Here is a 17,506-nt window from a genome sequence, read left to right on the forward strand (position 1 = left end):
CAGATCTGGGACTGGTGATCATGTTACAAGATGAACATGCAGACAAAACGGGCTGAGGAGGGACTTAACTGTATAGAGACACCTCCGGTGCTCCAGTTCCCGGTTCCAGTTTCCACGAGGCCTGGACATACTTTGTTTCCCATCACTGGATTCCCTAAAATCTCTGAATCCTTACAAGAATTCCCCCATTTCTCATGAGCTGATTCAAGAGATCTCTTCCTTGCGACCAAAAGACCATTGCCTGAAACAGTTGTTAAGAGCATGATCATTGTGACAGCTATGAAGTGTGGAAGTGTAGAATTCGGCTGGATGAACCACTTTGCTAGGTTGACTCTGCTGGTGTGTGTGTGTGTGTGTGTGTGTTTGAGGGGCATTAGATCACTAGAGATGAAAGGACACTCCGTAACTCTATTCTCTTTCCCATCTTAGTTCCTTGGCTGCTCTCCATGTCCTGGTCTCAGCTGCTGAAAGCTCTTTTTAGATGAAGTCAGAAAACTGTTTTTGTCTCTAGGACTCTGAGCCCCGATATTCCCTGCTCAGGAATAGTCCCTTTGCCCTCTACCACCCACACACCTCCTTTCCTGTGAGGGCTTCCATAATCTCCTATATCAGAAAGTTTGCAACTCCAACCACAGTTCTCTTACCACTCATTTTGGGCAAAGGTCCTCATATCTCCAGCACTTTCCCATATTTAGGCAAACTCGGGTTAGGGTAACACAGTCTGTGTCTGTGTGTGGGGATGGTAAGATGGAGATGCAGGGGTTGGAAGGGGATTAGGGGGCCCAGATACCCTCACCTTAGTCACAATGGTGGAAGGGAAGGTGCTGTTGTTGTAGATCTAGTCACTGATGCAGAGCTCTGTGGCCCCCATGCTGTTGGCCTCTGGGCTATTGGGAAAGGGTGGACCCTATTGGAGAATGGTGAAGGGGAGGCAGGACCTGGGCTGTCCCTGCCTGTCTTGCCCTTGTTGAGATTGGCATTGGCAGGTGGGCAACAGAGGTGCATGGGGATGGTGGCAGTGAAATTCTGTATAAAATTGGGCAAATATGTCAAGATCAGGGGGAGGACCACCATTGTGATCTGAATCTTCTGGAGGCAGCTGACACCCCCCATCTGTTGCAGGAGGTCGCTGAAGGCCATGGGCAGGACCTAGCAGAAGCAGCTGGGCTGAGGTATCCTGGTCCTTCTATCTGTTTTCTGTCTCTCCATGCAGAGGGAGGAGGAGGATTGCACTTTGTCTCTTCAGCTCATCAGTTCCTGGGTCTGCTGTAGCCCTAGGCTTCCTGATGACCAGCAGTAGCTTTTATAACTTCTTTAAGACTCCGGAGACAGAGAGAGAGAGAGCGAGCAGGGGGAGGAGCAGAGGGAGAGGGACAAGCAGACTCTGCACTGAGTGTGGATCCTGACACGGGACTTGATCTTATGACCCTGAGCCAAAGTCAAAAGTCAGATACTTAACCAGCTGAGCCACACATGTGCCTCTATAATATTATCAAATTTAATCCAATAATATATAAAAAGGATAATACATCTTGACAAAGTGGGGTTTATCCCAGGAATGCAAAATTGATTTAACTTTATTATTTAAATATTAAATTAAAATTAAATTAGTATTAAACATTAATATTAAATATTAAATAAATATTATTATTTTTTGTTTCAAGTTTCTATTTAAATTCCAGTTAGTTAGTTAATATATAGTGTAATATTAGTTTCAGGTGTAGAATTTAGTGATTCATCACCTACATACAACACCTAGTGCTCATCACAGTGTCTTCCTTAATATCCATCACCCATTTTGCCCATCCCCCAGCCTACCTCCCCTCCAGCAACCCTCAGTTTGCTCTCTATAGTTAAGAGTCTGTTTTATGGTTTACCTCTCCCCCCCATGTTTATCTGTTTTGTTTCTTAAATTCCACATACAAGTGAAATCATATGGTGTTTGTCTTTCTCTGACTGACTTATTTCACTCAGCATGATACACTCTAGTTCTATTCAGGTCATTGAAAATGGCAAGATTTCACTTTTTTGATGGCTGAGTAATATTCCATTGATTCTATCTATATATATACATATATGTATATACACATATATACACACATATACATATACATATATGTATGTGTATATATATATATCACAACTTCTTTATCCATTTATTAGTCAATGGCCATTTGGACTCTTTCCATAATTCGGCTATTGTTGATAATGCTGCTATAAACATGGGGGTGCATGTGCCCCTTCAAATCAGTATTTTTGTATTCTTTGGGTAAATTCCTAGTGGCGCAATTGCTGGATCATAAGATTTAACTTTAACTGTAAAATAATCAATGTAATTCATCATGATAGTAGATAAAAAACACTGTATGATCATTTTGATACATGCAGAATGAGCATTTAACAAAATTCAATAGCCACAGCACCTATGAAAAACATTTCAGCAAACTAGGTGTAACAAGGGACTTCTTCAAACTGATAAGGGACGTCCATGGAGAGACATCATACTTAATAGTGAAAGACAAAATGCTTTCCTTCCAAGTTCACTCTCACCAACATTGTTTTGGAATGTAATAATGTAAGTAAAATAAATGAAGGAATTCCAGAAAGGAAAGAAGATAGACATCTGCCTTTATTTGCAGACAATATGATTGTTTGAACAGAAAATCCTAAGGAATCTGCAAAAGAAGTTACCAGAATTAATGAGTGATTTTAGCAAATTTTCAGGATGCAAGGTATGTATACTAAAATCAAGTGTATTTCTATATAATAGCAATATTCAATTGGCACTTGAAATAAAAATATCATTAATATTTGCATAAAAATATGAAATGTTTAGGAATAAATTTGATAGAATATCTGTGAGACATATAAATTGAAAATTGTAAAACATTGCTGAGAGATATTAAAGAATATCTAAATAAATGGGGAAATATATCATGGATTGGAGCACTTAATATTATTAAGATGTCAGTTATTTTCAATATGCTCTATAGATTTTTTGTAATACAAACTTAAACTGTTCCAGCTATTTTTTAAAGATTTATTTATTTATTTATTTATTTGACAGAGAGAGAGAGAGAGAGAGAGAGATCACAAGTAGGCAGAGAGGCAGGCAGAGAGAGAGGAAGGGAAGCAGGCTCCCTGCTGAGCAGAGAGCCCTATGTGGGACTGGATCCCAAGACCCTGAGATCATGACCTGAGCCGAAGGCAGCGGCTTAACCCACTGAGCCACCCAGGTGCCCCTGTTCCAGTTTTTTGAGGTCAAAATTTACAAGTTCTTTTAAAATGATTTATTTATTTATTTATTTGTGTATTTATTTATGTATGTATTTATTTTTTATAGAGAGAGCAAGCATGAAGGGGGGAAGTAGCAGAGGGAGAGGGAGAGGTAGGATCTTAAGCAGGCTCCACACCCAGTGGGGAGCCCAATGCAGGGCTTATTCTCACGACCCTGAGATCGTGACCTGAGCCGAAATCAAGATTTGGCTTTCTAACCAACTAAGCCACCCAGCTGCCCCTGATTTTAAAATTTACATGAAAATGCAAAGGTTCTAGACTGGCCAAGACAACTTTGGAAAAGCTAAACAGTGTTAAAGAATCTACACTATCTGTGTTCAAGACTAATTATGAAATTACAATAATCAAGACAGTGTGGTGTTCATGCAAAGATAAATAGATCAGTGCTATGGGATGGAAAGCCCAAAAATAGAGCCACACACAGGGACATTTGATCTTTGACCAAGCTGTCTAGCCAATTAATTGATGAAAAAACGTCTTTGAGCAAATGGTGTCGGTACAGTTGGATATCCATACGCAACCTCTTTCCTCACGTTATTTACAAAGATAACCTCAAAATAGAACACAGACCTAAATATAAGAGTTAAAACTGTAACATTTATATAAGAAAGCTTAAGAGAAAATTTTTGTGTCCTTTGGTTTGGCAAAGATTTTAAAAATAAGACACACAGTGCCTGGGTGGCTCAGTTGGCTGAACACTGGACTCTTAGTTTCTGCTCAGGTTGCAATTTCATGGGTCTTGGGGTGGAGCCCTGTGTCTGGCTCTCCACTCAGCAAGGAGTCTGCTTGAGATTCTTTCTTTCTCTTTCCCTCTGCCTCACCCCCACTCATGCATGCACGTACACTCTATCTTTAAGAAAAAATAAAATAAGACATAAAAAACATGAACTATAAAAGAAAAACCTAGTCAGCTGGTCTTCATCAAAATTTTAAAACTTTCCTATTCAATGGCTTTAAAAAAAAAAGATTTTATTTATTTATTTGAGGGACAGATCACAAGTAGGCAGAGAGGCAGGCAGAGAAAGAGGGGGAAGCAGGATCTCTGCTGAACAGAGACCCCAGATGAGGGGCTCGATCCCAGGACCCTGAGATCATGACCTGAGCCAAAGGCAGAGGCTTAACCCACTGAGCCACCCAGGTGCCCCTATTCAATGACTTTTTAAAAAGATTATTTATTTTTATTTTTTATTTGAGAGAGGTAGAGAGAGAGAGTGCGCAAGCAGGGGGCAGGGACAGAGGGAGAAGAAGGAGAAGCAGACTCCATGCTGAGTGGAGAGCCCAATGCAGGCTTCCATCCCAGGACTCAGGATCATGACCTGAGCTGAAGGCAGTCTCTTAACTGCCTGAGTCATCCACGTGCCCCTAAACTTTTGCTATTCAAAAGTCACTGATATAAAAATGTGAAAGCAAGCTATAAACTTGGAGAAAATATTTGCAAAACACATATCTGGCAAAGGATTTGTCTCTAGAATACATTAAAAAAAATTTCAACTCAATCATAAGAAATCGAACAATTAAATTAGAAATGTGCAAAAATTTTGACCAGATATTTTACCAAAGAAGAGATCTAAATGGAAATAAGCACATGGAAAGTTGTTTAACATCATTAGTCATTAGGAAAATGCACTTAAAACTATAATAATGTACTGCTACACATTCACTACGTTGGCTAAAATTTAAAGTATGGATCATACCAAGTGTTGGCAAAGATGCAGAGCAACTGGAACTCTCCTATATACTGCTGGTGGGAATGTGAAATGTTATAACCACTTTGGAAAACTGGCTGTTCTTAAAAACTTAAACAAATACCTTACCAAATATACTACCTAACCATTCCATTTCTTGGTATGGAAGCCTATGTCCACAAAGAAGGGGCCTGAGGAAACTTTTGGTGGTGATGGATAAGTTCATTTTCTTGATTGTGCTGATAGTTTCACAGATGCGTGCATCTGTTAAAACTCATTAAATTGTACACTGTAAGTATGAGCAAATAATTGTCTTTCGCATTTCAATAAAGCTGGAGAAATATAGTAGTTAAGATGTCTTTAACTGCTGATCACAGAAAAATCAACTTACAGTGGCTTAAAGAGGAAGAAGAATTTAAGTTTAAATTCCCATGCTTTACAATTAGAGTAGAGGTTGGTGGCTACAGGATTGGTTAAATCAGAGGCTCAATGATGTCATCAAACCTCAGGTTAGTTCCACCCTTCTACTATGTCACTTTCAGTTGTCGTAATCCTTGCTCTGGTTTCCCTGTTGGGTCGCATGCAAGATGGCTGCCGCAGTTCCAGACATCCATCCAGACTCAGTATTGTTTACCACCTAAATCTAAAACTTGACCAATTCAAGTACTAACAGGCTGTTTGTGTTCTTCTGTGGGTGTGGCTCACGGAACTTGCTTCTGGGTGTAGGCTTCTCTCAGGGGAAAAGTTTAGAAGAAGCTGGAACAGACCTCACTAGAGCTGGTCAGGGAGACTGAGGCTCAATTTCATCTGGCTTACAACTCCAGCTTTTTGCAATAGAGTCAGCCACAGTTCTATGACTACAACATGAGCATGTGGAGACAGTCACATCTCAGAGAACATCATTAGATGGTTTTCTTGAGAGAAAAGGAACAATGGAGGAAGTGGGTTCCATCCAGAGCTTTTCTTTTGCTTCTTATCACACAATTTTTTAAATACATATGAAGGTAAGTTGGGGGTTTAACAGAGAGTAATTTAGGAGTTCCAAACTTTATGGCTGTAAGCACCATAAGATAACATAGATGTGTGAATCTGATCAGGTATAAGACAATATGGAGTGGTGAGGTCTATGGCGATCTAGACAGTAAAACCCTATCCCCACCAAAAAATAGAGCATGGAGAAACAAAACCCCTATGGGCCAGTTTGACACCCCTATAGGAGTTTGAGAATAAGGGATATACATTAGTTCCCGACTGCTGTTGCATCAAATTGTCCAAACTTAGTGGCTTAACACAGCACAAATCAATTTTCTTATAGTTCTAGAGGTCAGAAGTCTAAAATCAATGTGTTGGTGGGAATTTGTTTCTTCTGGAGGCATCAGAGGTGAAGCCATTTCCTTGCCTTTTTCAGCTTGTGTTTCTTGGCTTTTTGTTCCTTCTTGTACCACTCCAAACTCTGGTTTCTGTTGTCACATCTCTGATTACCTACTCTGGTCTCCTGCTTCTCTCCTCTGTTCACAAGAGGCCAACTTAGAATATCCAGGATAATCTTCCCACCTCAAGATCCCTAGCTTAATCTCATCTGCAAAGTCCGTTTTACCATGTAAGTTAATATATTCACAGGTTCCAGGTATGAGACTGTGGACTTCTTTGGAGGTACCCATTATTCAGCCTCCATGTGATATGAAAGCTGAACTGATTGGACATCCATTCTCTAAGGGGTCATGAAAACTCTTGGAAAAGGAGGGAAGAGCCTAGTGAAGGGGCTTGGTGCGGACTAAAGCCTGCATTGTGGAGGTGGGTTCTGGGATACAACAGCAGAGCTCAGGAAGGGAGGTGACTTCTGGTGAGCACTCTACCAGGGCCAGGCATTTGAGAAACCTCCTGAGTGTGCCATCCTAGCCAGGATGTGCTCAGAGCCATAGGTAGAGAAACTGAGGGTGGCCACAAATGCCACCTACCAATCCTGGCTGAGGATAGGACTTTGTGGTTAAAACTGGGTAGAGCATCTGAAACCTCTGGAGCAAAGCATGACGGTATCAAAACTCAGGCTCAGGGCACCCAGGTGGCTCAGTGGGTTAAGCCTCTCCCTTCGGCTCAGGTCATGATCTCAGGGTCCTGGGATTGAGCCCCACATCAAGCTCTTTTCTCATCAGGGAGCCTGCTCCCTGCCCCACACCCCCGCCAGCCTCTCTGTCTACTTGTGATCTCTCTCTCTCTCTGTCAAATAAATAAATAAAATCTTAAAAACAAAAAAAACAAAACCAAAAAACCTCAGGCTCAGAGCCAGTGTGAAAGGATGGGATGCGAGCCAGTGTTCTGCAGATGGCTCCTTGGGGGAGATAGTCAGAAGTCACTTGCTGGTGACTTTAAAATGGGAGGAAAGTAGGGTTCCCTTTGGTCAAGGGCATGGGGTGAGCATAGGAAGTTCCTGGCCAGGAGCTGGGGAAATGGGTTCTGTGCAGATGGTGTGAGCTATCTGAGTCAACACCAGTAGTTGGGCCAGTTGGGGGTGTGTGCAGTAGGGGCAGGCCAGGGACTGTCTCTGGTGGAGGCAGGAGCAGATACCAGGTGATCTAAACACAGAAATGAGAGAGCCCCAGGAGTCACAGCATGCCTGTGTTTCTGGCAGGGTTTTTGAGGCAGGGACAGGGCAAATCATTGATCCCCAGGCCTCCAGATCTACAGAAGCAGGGCTAGAAGCAGGTGACCTCCCTCCCAGTCGTGGTCCTGTCTCCCTGCTCAAGGCTGGTGAGGATGTCATTCTAGGTGCCCCTTGACAGCCATGAGGTCATGAGGTCAGTGCTTCCAGAGAAACAGCAGCATGGGGAGGGCTGGTGGCCCTTGAGCATCTATTGGATCCTCCAATGGCCTAAAAATTCTTAGGGAACATGGGGAGTATATGCACAAGGGAAACACCGAGTCCCCAGAGGTTCTAGGAGGTGGGATGGGTCATCATAATTTCAGCTCTGCCCACTTTGCCCTGGAAATCCTGCTGTCTGAGCTCCTGTGAGCTGTCCCAGGGCTTTGTGGCTTTTTCAGGGGAGCCATGGTCTCCCGATCCTCTCCAGGTAGCCTTGATTCAGCTAGAGCCCTAGGGTCCCACCTGGAAGACAATGTGTATGCCTCAGAGGTGTGGACTTTCCATGAAGGATGAGGGGCTGGGGAGCTGAGTCAGCTGCAGGGGAAAGAGTAATGAGGAGTGTACCAGGAGACAAGTGTGACCAAGCAAGCACAGCTACAGCAGGGCATGGCCAGTGCCCTGACTCCTCCACTTATGGATGCTAATAAGGCTATCTTTTCCATCCCCCTGGCTTCCCTGCAATGATCTCCCTTGCTAACCCAGTGATCGGAAGGATATGCTTGTCTCTTCCTGACTGTGACCCGTAAACTGCCTTCCATCCCTCCTCTCACATGGTTCCTACCAGGATTCTTTTTCTCTTCCCCCTTCACTCTCTCTCTCTCTTTTCAGGCCAGGAGGGAGGAGAAGAAGTCAGGCCTTGGGGGTTCCAGAGGCCGAAGTCTCAGAGCCTTACAACTCGGGGCAGAGGGGTCAGGTCCATGCATTCCGGAGCCAGATTGTCTGCATTCAAACCCCGACTCCCCAATTTACTGAACTTGGTGAATCTGGACAAGGGACTTAACCACTCTGTGCCTTGATTTTCTGGGCTGCAAGATGGGGCTGACAATGGGACTTATCTCTAGAAGGTTACTGGGAAGATTAAACGAATCAGTGTATGCAAAGTGCTTAGGACAGTGCCTGGCACCAAAGTAGCCCTCAGTGCTGGCGCTCTCTGGTTGGGTTCCACCCTCCCCTTTCCCTCCTCCCTTGTCTCCACTAGCCCCGGGGCCCTGGAGGAGGCAGAACAGCAAAGAATATCCACGGAGGCTGGTGGTGGGAAGGATTCGGGGAACGAGTGGGCGGAACATCCAGCAGAGGAGCTGGAATAGCAAACTGGTTTTGAGTTTGGACTCTGCAGGAGTCTAGGGGAGCTGGGGCCAGCCTCCTGACGTCATATCCTCTGTGGTGCTTGTTCTCCCGCTTTGCCGCTGGAGTTTCTCATTGGCCCTCGCGAGGGGGGAGGAGCCTGAGACAAAGCCTCTGATTGGCTGCTTTTATTCAGACACTTCTCAGTTTCCAGTCTGATAGGGAGGGGTGGAGCGTAAGATATTTAAAACTCACAGAAATATTTGAATGGGGTAGAGAAGAAAGGAGGGAGGGAAGAGGGTGGGAAGTAGGGGCGGGGGAGCGGTTCCAGGTAAAAGATTCTTGTCCAGTTCTCTGGGATGGTTTATAAAGTCCTGGGGGTTGAGGGCAGGGGACTGGACTGTATGAATTTTGGGCCGCTGGCTGATGTGGAGTGGCTATTATATTTGAGACGAGAGAGATAAAAAGAGATGTTGCACACAAACCTTTTAATGACGCGGTCTTGGTGGAGTCTGTTCAGGGCGGGGACCCCTGGGAGGTGCTTTCCTGAACCACAGTCTTGACCCGCCTTGGGCCGCCATTTCCCTCTTTCCCTTCCCGGAGTGGGTGGCTCAGGACCTGCAGGACCCTCACTCCCTTTCGGGCTCTGTGAGGCCCCGTGTCAGTGCTCAGAGTACATTCTCGCGTGCTGAAGCCTGGAGCGGGACCATCTGCTTCTGCTGCTCTTGTTCCTGCCGCCTTGGCTTTCCTCTTCTCCTGGAGGGCAGGAGAGCGGCGTCCTGGGTATGCAGCGTCCAGGCCAGGGCTAGGAGCTGGGGGCTACCAAGGGGCTCTCTACTCAGCCGCGCCCAACTACCATTCTCTCTGCCCCATCTATTGCTCCCTGGGGCCAGGACCCCCAGGAAGGACTCAAGGAGACCCCAGCCAACTGGGGAAGTGGACAAAGAGCTCTGGCCTGAATGGGTTTGAGTCTCGGTGCCACCCCCGCCTGGGCGCCTGAACCGGGGTAAGTCCCTGCTCCCACCTGCTCTCCATGTCCTGCACCGTGTCTGGCAGTGGCTGGCCCAGGGTCTCTGGCAGGAGGGCAGTGACAGCGCTGGCGGCCACGGGGACCGCGCCGTAGATGAAGAGGGGCACGGAGGGGTAGAGCTCAGCAGTCATGCTCACCAGTGGGCTCACGATGCTGCCCACACGGGCCATGGTGCTGCCCATTCCCATGCCCGTCTGCCTGTGGGGCCCAAGGTGTGGTGGTGTCAGTCACTGCCCTAGCGTGAATGCTGAGGTCCCAGCTGAATTCAGGGTCAGGGCAGCTCAGGCTGAAGCCTCCCCCACCCCCCGCCCTTCTTCCCCACCCCTTTGATAGCAAGTGAGTTTGGCATTTGTTCCGGAGATTAAAAACAGACAAACAACAAAAACAGGCTGGGAAGGGCTGTGGCCAGAGAATCAGGAGACTGAATTTTGCCTCTGGCCTTAACTGGCCATGCGACCAGAGGAAGAGTCCCTTTTCCTCTCCGGCCCTCAGTTTCCTGAGCTGTCAAATGAGACAGTTAAGTCAGGCCAGTGGTTCTCAGATCTCCTAGGGGATTTTGAGTTAGAATTGTCCCAGCCCACACAGTCCTATTGGATTAGAATCCTCAGGGGACAGGACCCGGAAGCTGCATGTTGAGAGTATGTTAAGAACATTCTCTGAGGGAACCGAGGTTAAAAACCTTGACTCAGGAGACAGACGGTTTGGGTTCAAATCCAAGCTTCCTCCCTTACAAGCTGTGTGACATGGGGCAAGTCACTTGATCTTTCTGTGGCTCAGTTTTCTCAATGGTAAAATGGAAATAGTCACGGTACCTACCTTAAAGGTTTATCATGAGGATTCAATGACTTGATACTTATAAAAAGTTTAAGACGATGCCTGGTGTGTAGTGTTTTATACTGTTGTTCTTTCCCATTAAATCCTCTAAGGGCACAGGACAGCAGCCATGACCCTGCTGCGTCCCTAGGGAAGCCGGGCCATTCTTTGACATCTCATGGGAATTTTGCGACCCATTTTTTAACGTAGACACGTGTTTCTTGTTTCTCAATGCAAAAATGCTCCCCCCGCCTTTTGGCACTCCAAAAGCAATGCTGGGTTTATCTGTACAACCACCAAGCACAAGCAGTATTAAATGTGGCTTTTGTGAAAAGAAATTACTCTCCCGTTTGGTCTTTGGTTTCAGACATACTTTGGTTATAGACACACTTAGCTTATAGATGAAATTTAGGTTTGGTGGCTGCTTCTAACTTGTGGTTTAGATCAAGGTGGATGCGGGGTGGGGGACCTCAATGAATTGCCTCTGAGATGTGTCTTCTTGGCTCTCTACCCTGCCCCAGCTGGTGACTCCTTTTGAGATCTTTTCCTTGGATCAGGTAAGGGCTTAGCGGGCAGGTGTATCTGTGTTAGCCACGAAGTGTGTACTGAGCTTGCACAGTTGGGGGCTGAGAGGGGGCCTTGGGCTACGCATGCTGGGCGGTGTGCTCTGGGGTCTGACCTATGTGTGTGGGGATGTCTTGTCTGAAGTCTTCTCCCACAAGGCTCCTACTCACCGGATCACTGTGGGGTAGAGCTCCCCAGTATAGAGGAAGATGCAGTTGAAGGAGGCAGCCAGGCAGCCTTTTCCCAGCACAGCAAGGGAGGTTCGGACAATGGACTGATCTGGAGAGAAAGGAAGGGGTCAGTGGGAGTTTGGGAGTGGGGCACGAGAATCTGGGGATAGGGTTAAGGATGAAGGACCAAGGTACTCGTGGGTGCTCACCCTGGGGTACCACCCCATTGACCAGGATGCAGATGCCTGCCAGCAGCAGTGAGGCCATCTGGGCAGGCCGGCGGCCCAGAGAGTTGATGACAAGGAAGCCCACCAGCTTGGCAGGCAGGTCCACAGCACCAAAAATCACCTGGATTAGGTAGATGTTCACGCCAAAGCCCTGCAGGTCCATGACCAGCCCGTAGTAGGCAAAACTAGTGGCAAACCTAGTGGGGGAGGGACGAGGGGTATGGAGTTGGTTAGGAAGGGTTAAAAGTGGGGGTGCTCATTCAACATAGGGGTGAGCTACACTGCGACCCTGCTTCAGAAGCTAGAATTTGCCTTGGCTAATCTGTCTTCAAGCATTTAGTCTAAGTGCAGGGTAGTCCTCCAAGACCCCAAATTTCTCACTCTTCTGATAACTAGTATCCCCCAATATATTAGGGGATTTTTCACTTAGTTGAATGTAAAATTCATCTAGTTTTGGTCTTTATCTTATCTATTGATGCCGGGCTGAGGGCAGGTGGATTTTCAAGGCACATCTTTAGAGTCAAGGTGTTAGGAAATGCCAAAGCTTTGCAGACCTAGGCCTGGTTCTGGGATGGTTGTGCTTCTTACGTTGTCCAGAGCCCACAGAATGAAGCTCAGGTTATTGGATAGGACCCAGAACCTGGAGTAAATCCCAAATTGGAACCAAAACACTCACTGGTAGAATTGTTGAATGTGCTTTTCCTAACTGTTGTGGCGTTATTCTGGTGATGGGCTCAGGAGGGAAGCACATCAGAAGGATTATGGGGAATGTTGCAACCAGAAAGGAACATTTTTGGCTGATACCAGCCTTGGTCAACGTGTCCTTTTGGAGATGAGTTCTAGGCATCTTATTGCCCGTGCTTGTGTTTCTGGCAGGCCCTGATCAGGTAAGATCAGGAAAGTCTCCAAATGTTTTGCAAGCCAGACTAGTCTCTGCCTTCAAGATGTAATTCTATTGACTTTGGGGCTGATCCCAATCCTGAGGAGGTGTTTCCATATTGCCACAGAGTGGATAAAAGGAGAAGGTGGAGAGACCGAAGCCCAGTGTGGCGATCGGAAGTGAACTGAGGGGAGGTCGTCTGGTTCTTCACGATCGTCCCTGGTGGAGGATTACAACCCCTCATGGCAGGTCCGCTGACTTTTCCTCCCTTCTGTCTGGCCTCTTCCACCCACTGCGTCCACTCTCTCCCCAACCAGCCTCCTGTCTCTTGGTCTGTCTCTGTCTATCTCTCTATGGCTCGGTCTGTCTGGGCCTACCACAGCATGGAGAGGCAGAGGAAGAGGTGGCGAAGGGCGGGGCAGCGCAGCAACTCCAAGGCGGAAGCCTGGCCTTTGCCCATGGTCAGCTCCTTTTGCAGACTGGCCCGGAGCACCTGCCAGGATGGGCAGGGCTCAGGGCCTGGACTCCTCCAGAAACTCCTCCCAGCCTAACCCCTTACTCAGGGAAGCCCTCTGAGACCTGGGTTCGGGGTTTGAGGGTAGAATCCTCATGGGGTGTCATGGGAGGCCTTGGGGGGGTCTCACCTCCATACTTAGCTTGGTGCCCTCTTCTCGCTTCCCATTGATCCAGGCCACTCTCTGCAGGGCCCTGAGGGTGAGGTCTAGCCTCCCGGAGGAGGAGTACCAGCGGGCTGACTCGATGAAGAACCTGGGAGCGGGAGGGTAGGGGTAGGTGTCTACATGGCTTCCGTTCCCTTTGGCTGGGCTGGGGGCAAAGGGTGGGCTTCCCAGGGGTCTGCAGTGGGATTGTATTTCAGGCTGGGAACCCAGGGGTTTTGCCAAATCCCCCTCTCTAGGACCATAAGACAGCGACCAGCTTGGTGATGACCCATTCCCAAATTCAGAAGCTCAGCTTTGGGGTCTTGGGTAAAGGCAGCAACACAAGCAGGTTGGAGAGCCAGGGGGGAGCTGAAGAACAATATCCCTGGGGTGGGGAGGGAGTGGGTAAATCCTTCCTCCCACAGCCTCAGTTCTCCCATCTGTCACACGGAGGCACTGGGCTGGGTTTGACCTTCTGGCCTTGACCTTCTCTGATTCTGTGTGTTGGAGTGTGCTGTGGGATCTGGGGGATGTCTTGTCCCTTGAAGCCCTCTGGGCAGCCCTTGGGCACTCCTGCCCACCCCGGGCCCCACACACCAGGAGTAGATGAAGAAGGCGAAAAAGGGCACGGAGACCAGGAGCTGCAGGTGGCGCCAGTGGGGCACGGCCAAGGCCACACCGGCCAGGAGAAACTGGCCCAGGCTGTAGACATAGCCAGTCAGGGTGCCCACACAAGCCCGCGTGTGGATGGGCATCCACTCCACATCTGGAAAGAAGGTGAGAACAGAGTGGTGCCGCTGACCGGGTTACCCAGCAGGTCGACACCCCTGGGCTGGGCAAAGACCCCTCTCTCCACCCAAACTTTGATCTGTCCGAGGGCTCAGTGGAAGACACGTCGAATGAGGATGCATGCCATGACGGGGGAAGTGGAGGACTTTCGGTGGAGGAAGGAAGGGGGAGATCGGTTTGGAATCTCTAAGAATTGTCCCCGCCACTCCCCCACTCTGTCTTGCTGCTCCCCAACCTACTGTCCTGGCGAGCGCCCCTTTACCCTTCGGAGCCTCTCTGACCACTCAGTGCTGGCTTTCCTCAGCATGGGCCGATTCGGTGGCCAGAGCAGCTGATGAACCATCCTGGTTCATCCCTGACCCCCAATCCATAGATTCCCTCCTGGACTTGAGGGACGACGTTGGGTAAATCCTTGCCCTTCTCCCCAGTCTCAGGTTCCTCCTCGAACAATGCACATTGATGGCTCCTGGACAGACCATGCTCAGGCCATAAGTGTCTTTGGTCTACATGATGCTGGCTTGCCCCATGTTAAAAACATGGAATTAATTTCCAACATTACAAAATTGGGCTATTTGACATTAATAAAGAGAAGAGGGTAAGATCGGACAGCCCTGACCCTTCTGGCTTGAGCAGCTGAGTGGTTGTGGCCCCTCTGGATGGGGCTGTGACCCTCCTTTGTCTAAAGTCCTCAGCGTTCCCTAATCCCTCCTGTACCCAGTCAGTTTCAGTCCTTTATGGGAACGGCCTGGCCCTAAAAATGGAGTTTGCAAGCATGCCTAAATGACAGGTCAGGATGGTATGAGTCAGGGGAAGAAGGCTGTTAGGTTGGCTGCCCAGACCAGGGCAGGCGGGACTCAGGTGGGGTTGGCTGGGAGAGGGAGCCGGAAAGAGGCTGCTGGGTTGGGGGTCAGAGAGGAGTGGGTAGGGGCCCGCCCTGCCCTCCCGGCCTCCCTCACTCAGTGTCATGCAGTTGAGAGCGATGCCAGCCAGCGACATGCCGGAGAGGAGCCGGAAGGCACAGTAGACGGGGAAGTTGGGAGCGAAGGCTGCGCAGGTTCCTGACACGGCCGTCTGCAGGTAGTTCAAGATCAGCAACTTGCGGCGGCCCAGCCTGGGGTGGGGGAGGGGGGAACAGCAGCAGGGATCCTGAGGGCTGACCGTGCCAGGACGGGTGGGGGAGAGGGGTGCCTGCCCTGGGGGAGGCTCTGGGCTGGGGGTTTCTTTTGAGGACCTGCGCTGTATCCTGAGGCTGGCCCTGTAGGTCCTCAGACCAGCCCCAGGGGTTCAAGGCCAACTTCCCACCTGGTTCCCATGAACCCAGCTGAGGCCCAGGCCCAGCCCGGCCCCGTGGCTCTGCCCAGGACTGACCTGTCTGCCAGGTAGCCGAACACCATGGCTCCGAGAAGCACCCCTACCATGTACAAGGACTGGGCCAGCTGGCGTAAGGCCCTGTTAGAGCACACGAGGTCCCACTGCGGGGAGAGGGGGCAAGGGTCAGGCAGAGATGAGCCTGGGCCGCGGGGCTCCCCTCCCCCTCCCTTGGGCTGGCCCTCTGAGACCTATGCCACCCTCTTCCCCTGACATTTCTCTTTGCTGTTTGCTTCCCCGGTCCCGGTAGCCGAGAGACTTTTCTTGACTCGAACATCCCCCTTTTCTGTAAAGGCCCCCATCTTGAGTCCCTTTCTTCATTTTTCCATCTTGGCCTCTGGAGAATCTAGGACAGTCTGTGTGTGTGTGTGTGTGTGTGTGTATGTGTGCATCTGTCTGCCTGTCTCAGAGGGGAAAGCAAGTCTGGCTGGCCTCTGGAGCCGGGGGCCCAGGTGTCCTCACCTCGGTCACGATGGTGGACGGGAAGGTGCTGTTGTCATAGATCCAGCCATTGGTGCACGGCTCTGTGGCCCCCGTGCCGTTGGTCTCTGTGTCGTTGGGAAAAGGCGGTCCCTGTCGGGGGGCGGTGAGGAGGAGGCAGGACTCGAGCTGCCCCTGCCCGTCCCGGGGCAGCCAGGCCTCCAGGTCCCCGTCCTGGCTGAGGTTGGCGTCGGCAGGCGGGCGGCAGTGGTGGGTAGGGATGGCCGCGGTGAAGTTCTGCAGGGTGTTGTGGGAGGCCATCAGGAGCAGGGGGAGGACCACCAGCGTGACCTGGATCTGCTGGAAGCGGCCGACACCCCCCACCTGCTGCAGGAGGTCGTTGAAGGCCATGGGGCCGGGCCGGCCAAGCGGCTGGGGGCTGAGGACTTCTGTCTGGGTGTCCCTGAGCCTGCCGTCCTTAGCTGGAGCACAGAAGCAGCTGTTGCCTCCGCAGCTGAGTTGTTCCTAGAGCCGAATCGGAGCTGGCTCTGTGGGGGGACAGGAGCCTGGCTGGCTGCCCCTCCTTCCTTCTCTCTCTCCGTCTTCTGTCCCTCCCTTTCCCTTGAGCCCCCCCTCACTTGGGGGTGGGGTGCTCAGCTTTCAGGGTCTGCCGTAGCCCTGACCCCTGCATGGGCAGGATTTAATCCTTGGCCTGGAGGGAATGAGTTAAAGTGTGACTTGGTATCAGAAGGATTAACCCTCTGAGTGTCCTTGTGTCAGTGGAAATTCTCCAAGTGGGTATAAAGGGCAGGAGAGTGGACCGGAGTGGGGGTCCTGAGAGGGGATGTACTGAGAGGGCATGTCCGGACATCCGGGGGCAGGGGGAGCCAGGTGGGACCTTACTGTCTTCCTTTTACTGAGAAGACTGGGCTCTGGGAAGTGTGGTGGCCTCTTGAAGGGATTCTGTCCTTTTTAGTGGACAGGATCCAAGCAGTCTGTCTTTGAGAAGGGTTGCCAGAGAAAATACAGAACTCTCAGTGTCGGATCAACAAATACATTTTATTGTAGTGTAAGTATATCCCTAATATTACGCGGGACACGCTTATACTAAAAGAAAATCATTCACTGGTCTGAAATTCAGATTTAACTGGGCATCCTGTATTCTTATGTGCTAAAATTGGCAACCCCCGTCTCTGGTCTCCTGGGGGCAGCTCATATCTCATAGGACTACAGCTTTGTTCAGATGGAAGTAACTAAAGAGGTCGGAGGCTACTTTTGAAGGAGCAGGACCTAAGACCAACATTTGTACATGATATAGATCGATCCTTTCAGGGTCTCAGCTTTTTACCTTCTGGCTTTTTCTGTTTCCAAAATTTTCCCTGTGTCTTATCTCTGTCCATAATTTTTGTTTTAACTTTTTTCAGTTGAGCATGAACTTATTTTATTTGCAGCCACAACTCAAAGACAATCACTTGTTTTCCTCCATTGATTTGGCTGCTGAGGCCGGATCACCCAAGATCAGGGCAGTGCCGAGTTCTGGTTGGGTGGGCTTCTGTGAGTTCTGATTGGCTGGATCATGGGTTGGGAATGCCAATAGAGCCAGTGGCTACTTCTTGCTTTTATTGAATTTAATTTTTTTTTTTTCTAAAGTAGGTCCCATACCCAGTGCAGAGCCCAGT

The 17,506-nt window shown here is 49.2% G+C and overlaps 1 protein-coding gene across 2 annotated transcripts; it reads right to left on the bottom strand.

Annotated features, from left to right (window-relative positions):
- Nucleotides 1-9,085: 9,085 nt before the first annotated feature.
- SLC22A6 (solute carrier family 22 member 6) lies at nt 9,086-16,515 on the bottom strand. Of its 2 annotated transcripts, none has more exons than XM_004770244.2 (10): nt 15,870-16,515; nt 15,408-15,511; nt 14,996-15,150; nt 13,848-14,016; nt 13,236-13,359; nt 12,969-13,084; nt 11,694-11,908; nt 11,485-11,593; nt 9,932-10,135; nt 9,086-9,726 (listed from the first exon to the last, which is right to left on the bottom strand). In XM_004770244.2, exons 1-10 carry the CDS (start codon nt 16,236-16,238, stop codon nt 9,576-9,578), a joined length of 1,716 nt encoding a protein of 571 aa, XP_004770301.1. In that variant the 5' UTR covers nt 16,239-16,515; the 3' UTR covers nt 9,086-9,575. The 2 variants fall into 2 exon arrangements, with proteins under 2 accessions (XP_004770301.1, XP_004770303.1); XM_004770246.3 differs by having other exon boundaries at nt 9,086-9,663; nt 15,870-16,512.
- Nucleotides 16,516-17,506: the final 991 nt, after the last annotated feature.

This window comes from Mustela putorius, unplaced genomic scaffold (genome assembly GCF_011764305.1).
Source record: "Mustela putorius furo isolate JIRA1106 unplaced genomic scaffold, ASM1176430v1.1 tig00000127_pilon_pilon_pilon, whole genome shotgun sequence".
NCBI lineage: Eukaryota > Metazoa > Chordata > Mammalia > Carnivora > Mustelidae > Mustela > Mustela putorius.

Excerpts from the sequence above, each read along its gene's own strand:
- SLC22A6 (XM_004770244.2), bottom strand. The coding sequence starts at position 16,238 with ATGGCCTTCAACGACCTCCTGCAGCAGGTGGGGGGTGTCGGCCGCTTC. Across the intron at positions 14,017-14,995 it reads TCTCAACTGCATGACACTGA|ATGTGGAGTGGATGCCCATC; the intron begins GTGAGGGAGGCC and ends CCTTCTTTCCAG. Across the intron at positions 13,085-13,235 it reads GCACCAAGCTAAGTATGGAG|GTGCTCCGGGCCAGTCTGCA; the intron begins GTGAGACCCCCC and ends CCATCCTGGCAG.